Raw genomic sequence first — 22,874 nt, 5'->3', positions numbered from 1 at the left:
GCTGAATCTCTCGTTGATTATTTTTTCTTTGATGTTTCTGTTTTTGTGTAGCCCTCGTCCCTTGGGGAGATGGGTCTCGCTTAAGGTAGGGGGTGTTGTGACGAGATATTCCCTCGTCACAGAGTTTTTGTTTGCGGTAAAGCTAGGTGGGTTCGGTCGATAATTAGGGTTACTGTTGCGCGGCCCACTGGCCTAATTCCGTTAGTGAATCGCCCGCTGCAGCCCGTGCCGGGATGTAGGATCGATTATGCAATAATCCGTGAGGAGTGCTGATCGATCCCGGCGACGTGCCAATTGTCGACACGAGGATTCACACCAGTGATGTGAACCTGCGGGAATTTGGTATCCCCACTATGCCTCCCGGGGGAACTAACACAAACGCATGCGTCGTTCGTGAGAGCGGCGTCGCTACTGTCGCCAGTTATTTACGTGCAGTCGCGTATAAAGACCTTCGGCCAAGGTTGGTAGACTTCGTTAAACGTCGGGCGTGCAAGCTAGATGCATAGAGGTATTTTCGGATCTCTCTGTCTTTCGCGACTCTCCTAGCATCTCGATCAAATGAATATTCTTCCTGTTTAGCCGGTCAGCTGGGCCGCTGCAGAAACACAACAACAATTTTCATCCCGCTCTCTTTCACTGCTCAGCTAACTGCGAATCATGTATGACACTGAAAATTAAAGCTCCTCGATGAAAATTATTCCTTCTTAGCCGATCAGCTGAGCCGTTGGAAAAGGACAGCGAATATTGTCTTCTCGTTCTCTTTCTCTAATCACCGTAATGCGAATAATTTATGACTCTGGAAATTAAAGCTCCTCGATAAATATTCTTCCTGTTTAGCCGATCAGCTGAGCCGCTGGAAAAGGACAGCGAATATTGTCTTCTCACTCTCTTTCTCTAATCACCGTAATCCGACAAATTTATGATCCTGAAAATAAATATTGACAGAAGTAGTCATTTTAATAAAGATTGTGGGGCTTGGAAGAATATAATTTCTTTCAAAGTTAACCCGGAGAAAACGTTTAGTTACATTTTCAATGCATATGATTTACAGAGAAATATTTGTAATTTCTTACTGTAAATGTTAATGATAATAGGACATATCTAACAATTACTATTTCGTAATTTGCGAGAACTAAAGAACCTGTGATGTTCTTTTATGTATATCTATTTTCAGTCAATTAAGAGTAATTGTTTCGGAACTGTTTACCTAAAGATATATTAAACTGACTACGCCAAATTTATATTATGTAATTTTGTCTTCAATTATTGAATACAAACATATGTTCCAAGACTCCTCATATTTAACGAACGAATGTAAATAGCGTTGAAATATATATATAATCCTTTCATATAATTTCTGCGTTCTACTGTCATGTTTCTGGATTAGATTCCATGTGCATCATTTCTTGTTTACCTAGTTGAAATAAATATGTATTGAACCTACTCTCTATGTTATCATTATATTTATAATTCCTGTGCCTTTACGTACTTATATATAGATACATCTAGATTATTTATAGCAATAATTGATGTTATCATTAATCAGTTATACAGGAAAACATTTCAAAAAATAATTATGTTATAATGTAATAAAAATACTCACCTCAACAATTTTTTTTATACGAGCACGACATTTTACACGAAATAATTCATGTTCTACTCGAGCTAATAATTACTGCGCAAAAATGCTTTTCTTTTTTTTTTTTTTTAAGAGAAAAATGCATCCTGGCACACTAAGTAACATGATTGAAACCATTTGCTTAGTAGTGTGGGACTCACTATCTCCATGCCTGTGTCGATTTAACATATTGAGGACAGAGAACAATGATTATAAATGAATGTAATTCATCGGTTCTTTTTATCGTCGTAAATATGTAAAAGTCAAACTACATGGTTCTTATGATAGCGCCTACCCACTAAAAAACTCTGAAATCACGAATTGTCGAACCCGTCAGACATTTGTTGATCATCTTTTTAAATTTGTCGAACCCGTCAGACATTTGTTGATCATCTTTTTAAATTTGTCGAACCCGTCAGACATTTGTTGATCATCTTTTTAAATTTGTCGAACCCGTCAGACATTTATTGTTCATCTTTTTAAATTTGTCGAACCCGTCAGACATTTCTTCAATCACTGCAAAGTAAATCATCATCATTATCATCGTCGTCACTTTTGTACGCGTGAATGGTCAGAGTTCTTTCACACTCTACATAACTTTTTGCATATAAATTACTCTTTTCCATTAATATTAAGTGACTCTTATTTATTGGAATTGTAATGCTGTCACTGTTTGTACACTTTAAGTAATTCTTAATTACACACATTGAATTTAGAGTTGCCGAGCTTATACGATTTCTCTTTTTGGTTTTCACGTCGGGTATTATTGAAAAGCAACGCTCCGCTTCTGCATTAAAATGAGGCAACGATTGGATTATATTCAAAAGCGATTTTAATTGAGGATACTTTTCTTTTCCTTCGCACGTTGTTTGCGATATTTTAATCCACATTTCATCGAAAGGCATTTTAGGCCACGCGTTCTTTTGATTTCCCGATTCATTGTTATATAGAGAGAACCATTCTTGTTTTAATTCAATTTCATTTGCAATATTGAATAAATTATTAATTTTTAATAATATGACGGCTGATGATTCACGATCCGGATCGAAAAGAGAGCATTTGTAATCGAGAATTGTAAGGTTTTTGAAAAATTGAGCATCGATTGGAAAACGGTTACATATTTCATCTGCAGCTTTTATTAGGAATTTCAAACAACTTTGTTTGATTTGGTCAGCTTGCAATGTGCTTAAAGTACCGTCGTGCAATTGCTCTTGCAGATAATCCTTACAATCGAAACCGACATTAATATTTTCTAATTCCATAATATTTTCTTCGCGCGAGAAAGTTACCGTACGAAAGTTGTTTTCATCAATGATCAATTGTAATAAATCTGGTTTCACGAATTTTCTCAATATGAAAACTAAAAGTTCTACCGATTTCGGTTGTAATAAGTGAATTTTTGTTTCGCGAGATTGAAACACTGCATTAAAAGAATTGAATTCATTTAAAACGAAACGCAGAAAATATAAATACGCTTTAGTCTCCGTGTTTTGCATACATTCGTGCAACTGTGTAGCTTGCCTGTTATTTTCAGACGACAGTTCCAATAGAAAATTATTTAAGACATCCCAATTTTGTATTATGCGATCAATACACTTGTGTCGAGTGAGCCATCGAGTTTCCGCGTGTCTCAAGATATTGCTTATTTTATCTGTGAAACATCTTTGAAATTCGAGGAAGATTGCCGTTCTTTTAGGGCTACCGTTTATAAAATTTACTATATTTTTCACGAAATCCTCGGGAAACGAAGGAAGCGTTTTACATGCTGCAGATGCAGCAAGTGCTGATACGTGGCATATACATGGAATTGTTATTACTCTCGAATTCTTTTTCAAGATTTTTGTCCGAAACGATGAATTTTTCCCGATCATGACCGATGCATTATCGCAGCTCATTGCTATTACTTGAGCTAACGGAATTTGTTTTTTAATTAATTCATTATTAAAAGCGGTAAATAATTTTTCCGCGGAACAATCTCTCGCATCAAAATTAATTAGTTGCAAGAGGCGCGCTTGTATTTGTAACGTTAATGGTTCCACGTATCGTACCATTATGGAAAACCATTTTTCATTCGTTATATCCGATGTCTCATCAAGAAATACTGCAAATTTTGTATTTTGCAGCGTTTCTGTGAGACTTTTCGTTTCTTTGCGACAAACGACGTTATTCACAATCTTTGACAATTTGGTGCGTCCTAATTTTATGGCTCGAAGGACTTGCGGATCCTTGCCTATTTTTTGGAAAATATATATCATCGCGGAACTCGTTACATATGGAATGTTATGTTCTATGAAAAAAGTAGCTAATCTAATTTCAGCTATTTTTACGCTATCATTAAAGTCAAAATTGACTTCATCTTGAATGTCTGGAAAGGCAGTAGAGGTTCCCGGGAGGTCGCGAAATTCAAAACTTTCTGCGTTTCTGTTGTGAACACTAGACTTTTCGTGTTTACATATTTCCGAATGACCGCAATCTAAAGACTTTTTGCAAATAAGGCAATGAAACTTACTTTCATTTTCAGGTACCGGCCGTACCCATGTTCTCCAAGACGGATGTGTGTCGTACCACTGGTATTGAAAATTTTTCTTATTTCTGGTCTTCTTAGTTTCCGGACTAAAAGACATCTTCGTCCTTTTTAGATCTGGACTAGTTGACATTTTTCACGACTGTTAACACTTCTCACTTTAAAACACAAAACTTTAAATTGAATTGATGTTACCAGTTTTAAACGTTTAAGGCAACTGCCCGAGAGACAACGACTTCACCTTCCTTTATACATTTATTTTTGTTTACAAATGAAGGCAGTGATGAGACTTTTCTGAAAAGCAGTTAATTTGAAGGCTACAACATTAAAGGGAGTTAATTATTTTTCATAAAAAAAAATTAATTGCTCCACAAGGATTCGAACTTGTCAGTTTGTCACCACAGGTTCAGTAGTCCCGCGCGCTAGGTACTCGACCGTTCGCCGTTTTATAAGAATCAAACATGTTTCATACGCTTTTCAGGGTTCCATAAATAAATCCAATTTAATAGCACCTGTACTCCAAAAGCTAATACAAATTTTAAACTTTTATATTGTTAATTAAATATTTTTTTAATTATTATTAAGGCATTGCTTCCATTTTTATGATGAAAATGAGCCTGAACACGGCGTTAATCGGATAATTATTTCTACTTTTATTATCTCTTGCATTTTTAATTATATTAAATTGTAATTAAAATCGAGTTGTATTTATTTATATTTATTTAAATAATACATTCCCGAATGAGTAAAAATGATGTAGCAATGGGTGGATAAGATGTTTAAAAAGATATTAGGCATCTTTTTGTCAATTAATATAAATATTTCCAAACCATATCTTTACTATATAAGAAAGACTTCAGTATTGCTTTAAATAAATATTATAATTTTTGTAGATTATAGTAACACAAATTTGATTTATCATTACACAACTTGATGGAATGAAAGCTGTAAGACAATTAACATAGAAATAATTATCCGATTAACGCCGTGTTTAGGCTCATTTCTATCATAAAAATGGAAGCAATGCCTTCATAATAATTTCAAAAATGTTTAATTATCAGTGTAAAAGTTTAAAATTTGCATTAGCTCTTGGAGTAAAGGAGTAATTAATTTGGCTTCATTTATGGCCTTTGATTTATTACCCTAGGCCGATGATAGCTAAGGTAAGCCGCTTGGTGGGGGAAACTTTCTCCGCTTCGGAAGTAAGGTCCTTTAAAACATTTGTTGATATGTTGGACAGAATTTATTTCCCGGAGTGCAAAGGTTGCGTAAATTTAATACGCTGTTTTATATTGAACGCATATATAGCCCTAGTCAACAATATTTTTCTTATTTAAAATGCTTATATCTCCTACTTGAAATTTTTATTTTAATGAACCAATGATTCATTTGAACATTGATTTTAATTATGCATATTTACTGGAGATAAGACTTCTTATATTTTACAGTAACAACTATTATTTCAGGTAAGAAAATTACGTGGAGTGTTCAGTTCGCCATATCAGTAATTTTCTAACATGCTGTTATTTATCTATTTTGAAGTGATACTGTTTACACATTATATACAGGGTCGACAGCTAATTACTAACAACAGAAATAGAAATTAAACGTCAATTTCTTAAGAAATCGTATACTACAAACATATATGACTCCCTAAGTCAACAGTGAATAAAACAATAGGACACCCTGTATAATTATATGTAGAGGATATTGGGAGACCACATAATTGAAGCTCAGTCGTATTATAAACCGTGGTGATCGCACTCTATTGTGACAAGTGACGGATTATACAATCATGTAAGTACTTTTTAAATTTACAGCTGTATTTCAATATTAGAATGTATCCCCTTTTGTTTATTGCATGTAATATATAAAATGAGCAAAAATCTTTATTTCTTTAAATTTGAGGTCTAGAATTTAAATAGCAAAATATTTACAATAAATTAATATTAGTGTCGTTGAAAAGACGTTACTTATTTTAATATTAACGGGAAAACAATATTCTTTGTTGTTATATTAATGCTTAAAATAACTAATGATTTATCCCTGTACCCATGAAAGAAATTATTATTTCTATATATTAATTATTTTGTAATTTTTTGCAGGAGCATAACTGAGGAAGACTCCATTCTTTGTAAATAAAAATTCATTTTTCTATAACCATTTTAAAATACAATTACAACATATCATTCTTTTTCTGTTACAGATACGGACAGAGAACTATTGCTCCGAATATTGGAGCAAAATGCTCAAGATAGGCGGACCCAGTAGCAGCACCACGAAGAGCTGGTAAAACAGCAGAAGCTGCTGCTGGACCGCCTAGAGGGGCTGCAGGAGCAGCTGCGGCAGCAGCAGAAGCAGCAGCAGCGGGAGCAAAAACTGCAGGTGGAGCTGTAACAACTCCGGATAAAGATGGAGCAGTTGCAGCTCCAGCAGCAGCAACAGCAACCACCTCTGCTGCTGGCTGTACAGCCTCCCCCGCCACCCCAGCAGCAACAGCCGCACCGGCAGCGGCAATTTGTGCCTCGGGCAACCCGGACTGAAAGACCCGGCTATATAGGTAAGATTTTTAAATAACTATTAATAGTTGAATCAAGAGCAATAGGTGGAACCGGGATCAACTGTAATACAATGAGCCATTTTCCTATTCATTTAACATGGTACAAACGACACTAGTTTCCTTGTTACAATTGATTCCGAGCTCTGCTACATTTACTTGAAACAGTTTATTATATATATTAACATGTTTCTTTCTTCAGATCGCCCATACAACGCTGGTCAGTCGCGCCGCAATTTTTATGGCCGGTTCCGGGAGGCTAGGGAGGAGCCTCGAGAGGCAGCTCGGCCCTACGCCCAACAGGTTTTTTATTATTATTAATAATATTTTAAATTAATAAATATAGTAAAATATATTTCATGGTGTTGTTCATTTGTACTTCCTATTACAATTCCACATATTATCCTATATCAATAAATGAATTAGACATAGAGAGTAGGTTCAATACATATTTATTTCAACTAGGTAAACAAGAAATAATGCACATGGAATCTAATCCAGAAACATGACAGTAGAACGCAGAAATTACATGAAAGGATTATATATATATTTCAACGCTATTTACATTCGTTCGTTAAATATGAGAAGTCTTGGAACATATGTTTGTATTCAATAATTGAAGACAAAATTACATAATATGAATTTAGCGTAGTCAGTTTAATACATCTTTAGGTAAACAGTTCCGAAACAATTACTCTTAATTGACTGAAAATAGATATACATAAAAGAACATCACAGGTTCTTGAGTTCTCGCAAATTACGAAATAGTAATTGTTAGATATGTCCTATTATCATTAACATTTACAGCAAGAAATTACAAATATTTCTCTGTAAATCATATGCATTGAAAATGTAACTAAACGTTTTCTCCGGGTTAACTTTGAAAGAAATTATATTCTTCCAAGCCCCACAATCTTTATAAAAATGACTACTTCTGTCAATATTTATTTTCAGGATCATAAATTTGTCGGATTACGGTGATTAGAGAAAGAGAGCGAGAAGACAATATTCGCTGTCCTTTTCCAGCGGCTCAGCTGATCGGCTAAACAGGAAAAATATTTACCGAGGAGCTTTAATTTCCACAGTCATAAATTATTCGCATTACGGTGATTAGAGAAAGAGAACGAGAAGACAATATTCGCTGTCCTTTTCCAACGGCTCAGCTGATCGGCTAAAAAGGAAGAATTTTCATCGAGGAGCTTTAATTTTCAGTGTCATACATGATTCGCAGTAAGCTGAGCAGAGAAAGAGAGCGGGATGAAAATTGTTGTTGTGTTTCTGCAGCGGCCCAGCTGACCGGCTAAACAGGAAGAATATTCATTTGATCGAGATGCTAGGAGAGTCGCGAAAGACAGAGAGATCCGAAAATACATCTATGCATCTAGCTTGCACGCCCGACGTGTAACGAAGTCTACCGACCTTGGCCGAAGGTCTTTATACGCGACTACTCGTAAATAACTGGCGACAGTGGCGACGCCGCTCTCACGAACGAGGCATGCGTTTGTGTTAGTTCCCCCGTGGAGGCATAGTGGGGATACCAAATTCTCGCAGGTTCACATCACTGATTCACACTCTCTTTCTTGAACAACGTCGACGAGGACAGACCCTTCGCTTTCGCGACTTTCCGTGTAGGTACCAGTTACCTGTCGCCGACTTGTGGGTTTTATCCCATAATCTTTCGCCCCAGTTAGTAGTTTTTCCCTCGGGCTTTTTCGCGAGTGCATATGCCTGCGTCGGAAGAAGGCGCCTGGAATGCTAGTGGAGGACGGAGAGGCTGCCTGAATTCGTGTAGATAGTAAAGCAGGTAACGTGGAAACCCCACATCGGGGAAGTACACGCTTTTCTCTTCGTTGCCGTGGGGTTCTCGGGGCAGCAGCGGATATAGGTGGCAGAAGGAAACCCTCTTCCTGTTGTGAGAGAGCAGGCGAGCGATTTCGTCGTTATTTAATATTTTTGATTGTTGTACGGATGCCGATTCTTAGGCGGGCGGCCATATTGTAGGCGGCAGCCACCTGAGGAGTCGACTCCTATTATTTCGTTATTATTGTCATATTTTTCGGATTTTCAGGTTATTCAGGTCCAGTGCCCTCCTTTGAGTTCTCGTGTTTCGGCCTATTTTTTTCAGGTCATAGATTCCTCCAACGAATAGCTAAACGCGGAGTGGATTTCAATAGCTTTGTAGGATGTTCTTAAATGAATTTTAATTTAGGTAATCGTAACTCAGGTTCCTAAAAGCATCGGATTAGGACCTGGTAAATAAACTTAGTAAAATTTGTACGGATTCGGCAAAGCCAATTGTAGCACGCCCTGAGACGGTCTCAGCTGGTCACGCCGCGTAGTGAAATGGGATGCCTGGCGCCCAAGCAAGAGGTTTTCACCTATGTAGTTACTGATTGAAATAAATTATTGTCAAAGATAAAATTGGCATTCAGTTCTTGTTTAAAAATCCGTGTGCCTTGTGTACCTCACGTTCGAACTCGTGTTCCCCTCGCGAGTCAAATGGCGGAAAAGTGCGCCCTCGAAAGGTTGTCGTCACAAAGGATATATTGAATGCATTTTAATTTCTTAAAATTTAAATATTTTTGTTAAGGAGCTCTTACGTATATTTAGATAAAATTTTTGGTAATATTGATATATCTTATTGTAAAATATATTAATATTACCAAAAATTCTATCTAAAGGTACGTAAGAGCTCATTAACAAAAATATTTAAATTTTAAGAAATTAAAATGCATTCAATGTATCCTTAAGGTAGAGCTTAGAGCTTGTACTTTTAACTTAAAAACTAATCATTTCGAAATAACAAAAACAGGAAGAAAGAAAAAGATAGAGATTCTAGTAGATACAGGAATTATGGATTTGTTATCATAAATCAATGCTTTTTAACAGCATTAACCCATGAAACGTACACTGCCAGTCAAAAGATTAAGACCACTTGAGAAGTTTGGTTGAAAATCACACAGTCACTTCTTTAAACGTGCATAACTTCGTAATAAGGAAAGATACAATAAAATTCAAAAAATCCGTTAGAAAGCTGATAAAATTCTACATATAGTGGAATGAATTCAATGCACGGGAAACGTGTAGTTATCGAATTACAATTAAATAAAAATGGTGCTAAATTAAAATTTTATATTTTTTCGTTACGTCAATTCAACTTTTTGTAGCACATGCAATAATTATGGTAATTATATGAAACTTTGGTGAAATAAAGTTCAAAGTTTCAGCTTTAATTTGAGGCATCAAACGTCACGATATTCATTGTATTTCCTTATTTTCATAACTTTTTTCTGAGTAATGTCGAGAAAAATGTTTGACCAAAAAACAACTGTCCAAGCATTTGAAATAATATCAGATTGAAGAATCCGTCGGTATTAAACGACCTATTCTATTCATCCCATATTGCACTTTTATTCATTTAAAAGAAATATGATACTTGTAAATCTTCGAATTAATAAAATAGATTTGGTTAATTATTACTCTACATTTGTTGCTTTAATTTTAAATTGAATATTGCTTTGTGTTAATTGAATAAAAGTGCAATATGGAATAAGTAGAATAAGTCGTTAATATATACCGACGGATTCTTCGTTCTGAAATTGTCTTAAATGCTTGGGCATTTGTTTTTCGGTCAAAAATTCTTCTCGACATTACTCAGAATAACGTTATGAAAATAAGGAAATACGATGAATATCGTTACGTTTGATGGCTCAAATTAAAGCTAAAATTTTTAGCTTTATGTCACCAAAGTTTTACATAGTTACCATAATTATTACAAGTGCTGCAACAGGCTGAATTGACATAACGAAAAATTAATATTTTTTAATTTAGCAGCATTTTTATTTAATTGCAATTCTGTAATTATAAGCTTCTAGGAAATGAATCTAATTCCATCGTATACGGAATTTCGTCGCCTTACCAATGCTGTTTTCAATTTTCTTGTACCTTATTTCGTTATCAAGCTATGCGCGTTTAAAGAAGCAACTGTTTTTCAGCCAAATTTTTCAAGTGGTATTAAACTTTTGACCGGTAGGGTATATATTGTTATTTGGTCCAAAGATATATGACAATTAGTCGAGCAGTGTGCGACCAGCATTTTGTCCGCAAAACATCGTCTCGCTAAGCTCTAAGAAAAAATGCAGGTCGGTATAAGATATGGGTACCAAACGGTTACCATTTTTAATTATTTTAATTTTGATTATTAACAATAATACGTGTTACAATTCAATCAAAAAAAGTATAAATATGTTAATTGTATATAAGCTTTCATTGATTTATTTGAAACCGTAGAATAGTTGTCAATCAAATGAAAGAAGAGTTAAATGTGGTTCCCCCTTTTAGCATCCATAATTTATACATACCAGAATTTGTATCAAGAGTTTAGCGAGCAAATGTTTTATGGAAAAAATGCAGGCCGAATACTGCTTCATTAATTATCAAATAACTGCGGACCTAATTAGAATTTTTAAACGTTTTTGGAATTGAATGAAAGCTAAAGATTCAAGCATTAACTTTTTTGAATTTCAAATGCGTCAGACAATTATTATGAGCGGTGGAAAGAATTGAAATTTAATATTCATAAATAAAGAGACATTAAAAATGTTGTCATGTTCCTCTCCTTTAATACAAGCACGGCAAGCACTCATTAGGTTTTCTTAGGTCAAATGAATACAGTAGGACGCAGAATTTAATAAACTTCATGAGGATATCCTTAAATTTCTTCTACCTCTTAGAGTTGCCAAACTACACGCACTTAAAGGAGAACTTGTTTTTATGACAATTTTACCAAGTGGTCCTAAACTTTTGGGTGCAGTGTATGCTAATGTTTGATTGTCCGGCGTTTCTCCCGTACGCCCTGGATTTGGAACATCACGTAGTCTTCGATTTTACAATTAATTTGAGAGTAGTGTGGCTATAGGGATTCTGGGACCGGGCGGCGAGGGGGTCGGGGTTTCGCGGGGGAAGGGGGGGTAGGGGAAATACCCCCACTCCAGGGTGGTGGGGGAAGCCCGGTGGTGGGGGAAAATTAATCACCTGACACTCCAATTGTTTAGCCTTTAACAAAAAGGTTTATTTATATTTTACAAAACGTTAGATCTCTTGGTACTGATAACGTGGTATAATTTTCAATTTATAAGAAGTTTGCGAAACTAAATTCCATTTTATAAATTGTGATTGTGTAACACATCGCGCGCCTATCTGCCTATTTTGTTATTTCATCCATTGGTATGCCTAATTTCGAATGAAAAATTCCAGCCGGTGTTCGCAACGGGTCCGCCAAACGTCCCAGCCCTTTACGCGAGAGATATAAGAGAGAGAGATAAATACACGTAGATTTTGGGAAACAGCCTTGCGGCATAAAAAACACACTTTATTATTTAAAATATATATATTTTTCACAATCTTCATTTTTTTTTCTAATAATCTGCAGCGAGATAGCTGGGCCATGCGTGGTAGTGTGCAATTTGACCCAAAAAATTTGGGATAAGTCATAGCTGCTCTATAGAATATATGAATATGGTGTAAAACCACCGGAAGTCTAGCAGATGCGCGTAAAATGTGCGCAGATATCTTCCGTGTTTATGCAATCAGAAATGTCATCCGTGTATGTAAACCCGATGGCCCTGGTGGGCAAAGATAGGTTATCAGTCGAATTTACAAGAAAGCAGCAAAGAGAAAAAATCTTAATTCTAATCCGAAGAGGAATATTATCATCGAATTATCAGATACGTAGTATTAATGCTTTACATATATATATATATATATATATATATATATATGTAATATGAATGTGATACTTTGTGAAAACTTTTAATTTCAGATAAATTAGTATAAATACTGAAATAGGACAATAATGGCTTTGTACTTATTTCTACCACATTAGATGTATTGAAATACACTGAGGAAATTGTCATATTTCTTATGGCAATCTTAATTTAGTATGGGGTATATTCAGATTTCATAGGATTTTCCATTCGCCACATCATCTGCATAGAGTTAGACTAAGCGCAGTGAGTATCTTGTAAGTTTATTCCTTCACATATCGTCTTTATTATATTTTGTAGTAGTAAATGCAATATTATACTGAACCATATTGAAATCAAATTATTATACTGACAATTAGATTCTGTACGATTTAGTTGTTTCAAAGGTACCTACATTGCTATGCTTGGTTATACTTTTTTCTTTTATTGCGAAGAGAAGCATAAATTGGAAATTACCTTTAAGAAATTTCTAGTTACACTTGGCGCAGTTTGATATAAGAGTACAGTGTGTATAAGAAAGGAAAAATGCAATTAACTAATAACATGCCTAAGGACATGATGGTACATTCAACAGCAGCAGCAGTCTTTACTCTTACATTGCACGCCTTTCAATTTATAAAGGCAAATAGAAAATTTGAATAACTCATTATCAGAGTTTATTTAAAACAAAAAATCTACTGCATTTTGGCATGAATGTTATTAAGGTAACAACAAACTTTATTACTTATTTTCCTTACAGCAATCAATAACTATGTAGTATACATCATTACTGTTATGAATATGATGAATTATGAAGTTTGCTTTGTTTGTAGGGGTTGTAAGGGAATCAAATTTACAAATTCTTCTGTATTCCGTCCTGTCGCATCAAACTCAGAAAAAATTAATTTGAAAATGTTCTCTGGCATATTCTTGATTGAGAATGTCCATGACAAGTGCATGGTTTATTTTCAAATAAATTAAACAAGAATAATACACTTTAAAACTCTGAATATTAATTTACCTTCAATATTTACAGATTCAGAAGGAATTTCTACGAAAGTGAAATGAATATTTTGAGCTGTATATCTTGAAGTCACTATTGGATAGGAATACCAGTAATATCAATAATATCATTCATTTTTGTAATAAATACATACGTGCAGTTTCCAAAAGAGAGATAAATGTATTCTACAGTTAGGAATACAAAAAAGGTAATCAAATATATATCTATTTAATAGTAACTATTTAATATTATATTTATTTATTTTTAAATAAACTGTTGGTTTTACAATAAATTAATTTAAATTCAGTAATAGCAAGCCCTTCGTGTTTCCAAACGTTAATTTCTTAATTTTTGATGATTCAATCTCCTTAAATGACAATTCTGAAAATTAAACAAAAAACATTTTCTTTTTCAATACTTTTAGAAAATTAAGTTAATTTATTTATTGCTGTTTAAGAACCATGAAAAATAGTTACCTTGATTTTTTAAGTGTTTCTTAATTTGCAAAATTATGCTTTTATTTAATAATACGGACATATTGATAAAGTAATGAATGAGGTGCAATTTCTCCTTTTCAGATGTGCATCCTGCTAAAGAATTTTCTAAAAAGGCCCACCCTCCTTCATCATTCCAGAACCAGTTTTGAAATGAGTAGGAACATTTTCGTCTGTGTACAATATTTTTGCCGTGACCTCTATCAATTTGGGCAACTTCAATATTATAAATCTTTATGATTTCAATTAGCTTTGCTAAAAGTGAAGTTTATTTATTAGAAAAATAACGTTTAAACATTGTTTTTCCCTATAGTAAAATTATTTCTAATGACATAAAAATGATCAATTTTATTACAGGAGTTATATATCCAATTCACTCCGTTTTAATATTACTTACTACCAACGAAAAACAGTGTAAACGAAGACGTAGAATAATTTATTGTATGGTAATTCTTCACGACGTACACTTACCAACAAAATTACTAAGAGTTGGATGAGCCCCCATTTTCTCATTTAAGGTTTTATGATACCTTTCTTGACCATTGTTTGTAGTATCCTTTATTCTATATATAGAGAACACCTGCACACCTATTTGTTTCAGCCAGTAATTTTTAAAATAAGTGAAAAAATTTTCAAAATTTTCAAAAAGTTTCCGATCTTCTATCGTTTCATTTACAATTTGAGTGAATTCTTCTGCAATATGACTCATAGGCAAATAAGCTAAATTGCATATTTTTCTAAATAATACAATCGCTTTTGCAATTTCTTCAATGCTAGTATTTGCCTTTTTAAAAATTTTGTTTTTCCTCGCCTTTTTTCTCAAGCTCTTTTTAAAATTTAGAAAGGAAAATTATAATATAGATCTTTAGATGTAAACAATAGATATTGATACTGTAATATAAGGAATAAAGCAAACTTGGATAAAATGGAATAGGCATCCAGTGATATGGCAGCCTTGAAACACTGTTTTAATTGCATTATGCAATCCAGTGTCAAAATCACAAATGCATAACAGGGGCTCCAAATGCGTCATGATTTTTTCTTTTATGAATTGTAAAATTTGTACATAAGTTCTTTCGAATTTTTTCGACATGAGAATCCATATGATTGGCACAAACTGTTAAAGCAAGAAAAAGGTATCAAGAAAACTTTTTTTAATCACGCAAGATATTAAACCAATGAGATAAAGTATGTTTAAATACTTTTTCTTTATATTTGGCCATAATGGTGAGCAGTTGATAAACGTTGTCAATTTCTGGTGTAGTATCAAATGTTGCATCAATAGAATATATCGTGCAACACTTAAATTTTTTAATAAACTTTTTATCTGCTAAAACGACTGAGGTGTTCTCCTTTTCATGCTCAAATTGGTAAACAGTAATTTTGTGCGCTATGCTATTTAAATTAAATTTCAATAATTTCTTCCATTTTTCTCCATTCATTATTTTATCACACTCTTTCAAGCTCTTAGGATTTTTAATTAGTTTCTTTATTCTCCAATTGTACAAGCTACGCCTAATCTTTTTGTATGGCACATTTGTTGCTTTAGAAGGATTTCTGAAAACATATAACGTATGCTTTTAATTCAAGACAGCAAAATGGAAACATTATGCATTTTACCTAATTGCAACAGAATTATACAAGTTTTTCGGCGTATCTACGCCTTTTTTAATGGCTTTGAACAGTTTCTGTCGAAACTGCGCTATATCTGCTAAATCATCAGGTCTCTCGTGGTTATGCACTTTCATACCTTTAAATTGGCCGTCCACGAGCTGTGCGGTAGCCGAGCAATTTTTGTTTTCACATCTCAAGTACCTATTAACAATTTCTTCATAAAAATTGATTTTAATCATATCATTCGTTCAAATGTAAATATTTATAAGATAATCATGAATAAATGTTAAAAACCTCAGTTTCGACTGAATTAAAACCTTTCATTTATAACAATTTATTTGGTGCTTATATATATATATATATATATATATATATATATATATATTGTAACGTGGTGGAAATAGGTTACAGAAATGTACACATTTTTTAGTTCTTCTCTGGTCTCCCCCTTAGTGCCTCCCGTCCTCTTGAGTATGCTTGTGAGTGAGTGAGTGAGTGAGTATAGATGAACCTTCCGTGTGATGGTAATGTAGTTACCCGCTTAAGGGATATTGTAATTGCCATCCACGGAAGGAGAGTAAATGTTTTTGGGAAATGGTATGATCGAGGATTGAGCGAATGTTTCTAGGTTGTAGTTTATTTGGAATTAAATATTATATTCCCAATGGTAAATTTTATTAGTAGCTTATAAGACCGACTCCTCTGCTCCAACAAGAGCTTGACAACTGTTGTCTCTCTGTCCTTTTCTAGCCCATACCCGATCTCCCATAAGTCTATCTCCCTCGCACCCATTGTCCCGTCCGCGTATGTTTACGCGTCTCTCTATCCTTCCCCTTACCGCGCTTCGCGCCGCGAGCGCCTAGCAGCGTAGTCCCCAATTCCCCTTACCGCGCTTCGCGCCGCGAGCGTCTAGCAGCGAGTCCCGTCCCCTCTCCTTACCGCGCTGACGCCTAGCGCGCCTAGCTGCGTTCTCCCCTACCCGCGCTACAACCGACCCATCGTCGCCGACCCCGCACCGCATCGCCCCGCTGCCGAACCACGAAGCCATAGTGTCGTCGTCTGCTAAAGACGACCACGCAGAATCTTCGCGCAGGAGCTAGCCAGCCAGCTAACACGCGAAGCATAGGAGTAATTAGCCGGAACGGCGAGAATTATGGATCGCGGATCCATACCTAATGAATGATTGGTCCCTGGGTCCCGATCGCAACTATGCCCAATATGACACCCCGGAATGAGGGGAAAAATTGAGAGAACGAAGGAATATATGTCACATTGGACTACACCTTGTTCTACTCTTGGAGCATCAGTACGTGTTTTAGTAAAGAGAGCTAGGTCGTCGCCGCGAATACTGAAATTCGGCGTATTTCAATATTGCGGGCCCCAGCCATCGATTTGGAAAAGTTTTCTGTGGAGTTCTCGTGGCTGACGTCGTGGGATCGTCGGACATCGTCGTCGGAGCCGCGGAGAATTTTCCTTCTCCTATTCCCTTCCCCCTTTCGCTTTTCCCGTGCCGCCTCCTAGCCCGTCGCTTTCCCTGAGCTTTTCCCTAGTTTTCCTTTTTGTTTAGTGGTTAATGAAATCATTGTGCGCGTATAATAAGTGTGCCAGGACATCGCGGGAGGCCTCTCCCCCCGAGATTTCGTAGTGTTAAAATAAAGATTGTGTCCTTGGATTTTTGCAGTGTAGTTATTTGTATTTTCTAACCCGGAATTTTTTCCGCGCGTTACAAATTGGCGCCCAAAGTGGGGCCCCGCCGCGTAGAGTGTCCGTAGTGCCCGCGAGTGCAGTGATTTCATTAAAAAGTGTAGTTTTTTTAATTTTCTCCTTGCCTTCCCCTACCTCCCCCCCCCTTGCCTTAGTGTTCGACCGTTGGCTCTGGCGGTGATCTCCCGCGTTTCCGTGCGTCGCGGGTGCGGGTCGAGTGCTCGTGACATTTAGTGTTTGTTTTTCTTTTCAAACTTAGAAAGTTCGCGAGTGATTCAAACTGTGCAAATTCAAAATTTTTGCCGCCGCCTGCCTGCCGTGCCGACGCCGCCACCGCTGTACCGACCGCCCGCCTGCCTTACCGACGCTCTCTCCCCCACCGCTGCTGACTGCTGGCACCCGCTGCTTCCCTGGTCGGCGAAAAAGGTAGGTGATGAGCATTTCTCCACCCTCCCCTCCCGGTTTTTCCCTCGAAACCTACCGCGACGTGGTTCGTACCCTCCCCCAACAGGTAGTGTTATTAATTTTGCGTTCCTACGGGCTACAAGTTTCAGGATCTCCCTCCATTCTTCGCGATCGGCTTTTTAGGTTTCGTAGCCGTTTTTTATTCGGAGATATGTCCATTCCGTGGGAAATGGACCTCGACGTTCGGGCTGCCGGGAATAGGACGGAATCGTTTGAAAGTGACTATAGTGGGAATTCCTACACGGAAAAGGGGAAGCAGCTGTGGCGGCGCTGCCGGCAGCGTCGAGAGAGCTGCCCATAGCAGACCGCGACGCGCTGCCGAGTACATCGTGGTGGGGGGCGCGGCACTGCGTTTCGCTGTGCCAGGCAGCGCGCGCGAAGCTGCCCGGCACCTGTTTTTCGGTGCCGCCGCTGAAAACGCAACGGAACATTTTCAAATAGAATAAGACATTTTGCGTACCGCGGTCGTGCCTAAAAATTATGCGCGTTAGATTCGGAACCTTGCTCTCCGATGTTATGTGGTAAACGATCGCTGAAACTTGTAAACCAGCTTAAATTTCACCGTATACTTATAGATATACAAACACATGTGATTTTTCGATGACATGTGATATATCTTATACGCGTATACTATATATTATCGGAGAGCAAGGCCCCTGTAGTTTGCAGAGAGTTATTTTGAACATAAAGAAAAACTCCTTAATTTATGATAAAGGTATTAATAAGAGACATATTTATTACAGAAAACTTATTCAACTTGTTTGTTTATTAAAAAACTTATAAAATATGCCTGGTGACAACGTACAAATCACCTTCTTCTTCAAATAACAAGCACGGAATTTTATTCGCTAATGCATCGTATTCAACTGTGTATTCTTTAGAATCTAAATAATGAACATTATATGCAAAATAATCAGTATTAAACCCTGTACTAACTAATGCTATGTAATTAAATATTATTTTATCATCAAAAATAATTTTGTTGATTTTGCCAAATATTGGCATGCTATCTTTGTAATCTACTACTATAATACTGTTTTTTTTATAACAAAAACTATTAATTGTAATATTTTTAAATACATTTTTGTTCGTGTTATTTGATATTGCGGGACCGAATATTACATAATCATGTTCGTATTATGAAAATTGTAAACCCATTTGTGATTGTACATATCTTAAACTTATAGACTTTAAAATTTGTTGATGTGAAAAAGAATGTGATAGAATTAATTTTATTATTCGGTGATATGATTCGAATCTCATCGATGAGAATTTAGAAACTGGTCCATTTGTAAGTATTTGTTTCGGATAGTGAATGAGTAAATGGAATTTCGGTTTTAAATTTCCAAAAAGCTGAATGTACATATCATTTAATTCACTAATTAAAGTTTCTATTTGCAATATATGGGAATACGTTAACGATGGTGCAGTAAGAAAATGAATTAACGCTCTTAATTTTTTATACAATTTCCAATATACGTTGTCATAGTCTAAAACGCCGCCTAAAATTACGCCAAAATAACGGGCAAAAAATAAACTTTCAGATGCGGACATTTTTAATTTGCGATTATTTTTCAGATAATCTAGGCTGATCGGGGGTGGTAAATTGGAGGATTCAAAACTAAAATCTAAAGAACGCATTCTATAGTTGATATAATCTAAATTAAGTATTTTATCTTCTACAACTAGTTTTAATAAAATTTCAGCTATGACGTAATTACAAACTCCCTCATATACGTCGTGCATAACATCTACACTTGAGTTTTCAATTACGTCAAAATCTTTGACAACGTTAAAAATACAGTCTTCTTTAATACCACTATCACAAAAACGCATTATTTGTACGTCTTCTTTGTATTTGGTAGCAGTTCTTAATAAACTTTCATTCTCACCTACTAAAGTTTGCATAACGTCTGTCTTGGCATAGCATATTCGGCACCAAACAGTTCTTGAAAAAGACGATGTGAATCCAAAGATACTATTAATTCCGAGATTCTCTCCAAGTATTAAACTAGTTATAAAATATACTTTTAAGTTTCGCGATCCATTTTTTTCTTTTATAATTAAATCTATTCCATTTTCACGTAGATCATTAAGTTCTTCGATGAATCGTTTAAAAATGGCAGCGTTACCGTATTGTTGTCTATCATTTGAGTAAAAAATGTCTGACAAAATAATACTTTCAAGTTTTGATGCAAAGTTTGGTGGAAAGCAAGGTAATGTTACGTAGACTGCTCCAATTTCGTTATTTTTCGCATGGAAGCCAAGGCTGTTTCCGGTTTCCACATCATCGAAATATCCGAATAAAGGAAGAGCAATACCAGTTTTATCAAATGTTGATTTCTGTTTTTGCCATAGCTGACCTTGAACAAAATTTGTAATCGCTGTTTTGTCGTTATTTAGAAATTCCATATACTCTATAACTGCATTATACACGCCATCGATCTCAAGTAAATTCTTGAGCGATTTATTCAAGGGTATATGCGCCATTAAAATATGTTGGTCTTTTACAAGAAGCTTTTTGCCGCTCGATGTAGTGATTTCTTTAGTAGCGATGGAACAGTATTCTGGCCCCAAAAGTAAGCTATTTTTTTTTGTAGTAAGTTAATCTTTTATCTTCCCTATTAAATTGTAAAAAAGGATTTTGCCATTTTTTAAATGTTTTTTTTATTTCTTCGTGAACTTCGTCATTAATAGCATTGTGTAAATTGGCAGATAATTTTTCATACAAAAAGGGATTATAAATATTAGTTATTAAATTTTGCATCATCTCGATTACGAATTGAATATCTGTCCTTGAAAGATTCAAGTTGCTATATAATTGACAGGTAGTTTTTAATATTTCTTCCTGAATATCCATTATACTAGTGAAAAATAATTTATTACTACTATAATGATCACAACTATGATTTTTATTGATAACAGAAACGTTTTACTTATAGACTACAAACGACTTATTTTATTTTAGAGCTATGAAACTCTAGAAATATTTTCTAATTCGTTAATAAAATCATTGATGATTAGTCTACCTACAGTTCTCCTTTCCTTTTCTAATTTGTAAACATAGCGTTGAAAAAACGCCCATAAGTGAGCAGTCACGATAGGGTACTCAATTTTTAAACTAATAAAAAGTTTGAAAAGAAAATCAATAGCTTCAATACAACTTGTAAAATGATAGTAACATTCCTCGATTACTACATGGCAACATTGTAAAGCGTGCAAAGATCCACAAAATACTGCATATGGTATACGTCGTAAATAATCGTCTTGAAAATGCATGCGATGCTGTTGTACTGAATCCTCAAATTTTTCGTGAGCCTTTAAAAGAATATTAAAAAATGGAATAAAATTAAGTGAATAAAGATTAAGACGAATGATTAAAAATAAGACTAATGATTTTTACCTTAATATTCTGTATATAAAATTGACTAATTTGTCCTCTCGATACTGACCAAGTACAATCGCGTGGTTTTCTATAGGGGTGCTTTAATAGCGAGATGATTAACAAAAATGCAAGAGCATTTTTATGCTCTGAAACGTAATTAGTTTAAAATGAAAGATACGTATGTATAATATGCACTTATATTTTCCATAAAAATTAGTAGTTTTTATTACCGTCATTATGCAAAGTTTTGTTAACTTTTAGCACTTGCAACAAATCGTTATAATCAGGAATAATCGGTGAGGTAGAATCCTTTTTAGGCTTTACTTGCGTAGCATTTTTTTTAGCAACTTCGATTATTAATTTTGCTATTTCAGGCCAGTTTTGCTTCAATAGATTTGATGCTGATACCTCATTCTGTTTATTTTCAAGCGTAACCTGATTTTCAAAATCCAAAGATATCTAAACCGTAAATTAATGCGTGGTTTTACATTTACAACTTAAAAATTATTCAAATAACGACTTAAAGCCATTCCAAATACTTACTAGCTGCGGTGCTAATGAAGTTTTCAAAATCGCATACGTATTTATAATTTGTAGACCACTTTTATTTGTGTACACAGTTTTGAACCTGTGACTGCGACTTTTCTTCCATACTTCTTTTATTTCTGTTTGTTCGTGCGCTTGTAAGTCACTTGCCGTTTTATCCAATACGGACAAATCAACTTCTGTGGCCGTTACTAAAAATTATATTATTTTTAGGAATTTAATACGTAGGATATATAAAAAAATGAAATTATTATCTATTATTACCGTTGCTGTCAGAATTAGTTTTCTTTTGTACGTGAATTATCTTAAAAATATTAGCTTTACGCATCCGATCTTTCCATCGATCATGAGACAGGTGCAACAAACCACTAGCATTCTTTTTTTCGATGATTTGTTTTCCATTCACAATCCTGTGGGTTGTGTATCCTGATTCGTAGTACAGTTCAGCCTGTTCTGTTTTAAAAAGTTCTACCACAGATGCGGCTAACTCGATATATTTCTCATTGTTTATCCTGGAAAAATTTTATTATTATATATATATATATATATAAGAACTGATAATTTATTTGAAATTGTTGTATATGTATATTTTGCGATAATAAATTCATTGAAGTATGTTAGATTTTTGGCTGAACAAGAAATGCTGTGGAGGACTGGACGACATCTGGCTTTATGATCGCCAGAGCGCCGAAATATATGCCCGTTTTGACGAAGAGGAGCCGGGTTTACCAAGATGATTTCGATTATTGGGGAATCCGGTGACTCCAGTACAACGGCGTTATGAAATTTTTCGGGTGAGGGCATGGGGGTACAACAATTACCAGATGAAGGATCCGCAAAAATTGGGCAAGCATGTGATGTCCGAGAAGAACGTGCTCATATTTCATGATTTAATTTAAATAAAATTTGTTAGTTTTAATTTTTTCTCTTATTAATTTTGTGTGTAATGTTTATTTTTTTATATTTTTATTTTATGACAGTAAATACTTTAAATTTTTCAGAATTTTCTAAATATTTTTGTGTATTTGTGTTTCACAGTTTCCTTTTTCTAAATAAATTATTTTACCACAAACTGTACTTTGTAATTTATTTTAATTTTAGAACCTCTTTTAGTTTTAAGTTAGAGCAGCGTATGTCAGGTAACTAACATTTTCCGAAGTTACGATATTTTTTTGAAGATTTAGACATTTATATTATTCTTAGTAACGTATAAAGAAATG

At 35.0% G+C, this 22,874-nt stretch overlaps 2 protein-coding genes across 2 annotated transcripts; both read right to left on the bottom strand.

Moving 5' to 3' along the window:
- Positions 1–2,127: 2,127 nt before the first annotated feature.
- Positions 2,128–4,275, bottom strand: LOC136773604 (protein FAM200A-like). The gene has a single exon (XM_066727385.1). The coding sequence runs from the start codon at positions 4,273–4,275 to the stop codon at positions 2,128–2,130; it is 2,148 nt and encodes a 715-aa protein (XP_066583482.1).
- A 14,585-nt stretch (positions 4,276–18,860) lies between these two features.
- LOC136773596 (uncharacterized) lies at positions 18,861–20,583 on the bottom strand. Its single transcript, XM_066727376.1, is given in 2 exon segments — positions 18,861–20,318; positions 20,320–20,583. Coding segments are annotated over 2 exon segments (1,722 nt in total).
- Between the last annotated feature and the right edge of the window lie 2,291 nt (positions 20,584–22,874).

This window comes from Prorops nasuta, unplaced genomic scaffold, assembly GCF_024137725.1.
Source record: "Prorops nasuta isolate Cenicafe-Biocafe unplaced genomic scaffold, Cenicafe_Pnas_1.2 PNAS00005, whole genome shotgun sequence".
Taxonomy (NCBI): Eukaryota; Metazoa; Arthropoda; class Insecta; order Hymenoptera; family Bethylidae; genus Prorops; species Prorops nasuta.
Note: the sequence above shows the minus strand (reverse complement) of the source record. Positions and strands in the feature narration are given on the sequence as shown.

Coding starts and splice junctions, on each gene's coding strand:
- LOC136773604 (XM_066727385.1), bottom strand. CDS start 4,275: ATGTCAACTAGTCCAGATCTAAAAAGGACGAAGATGTCTTTTAGTCCG.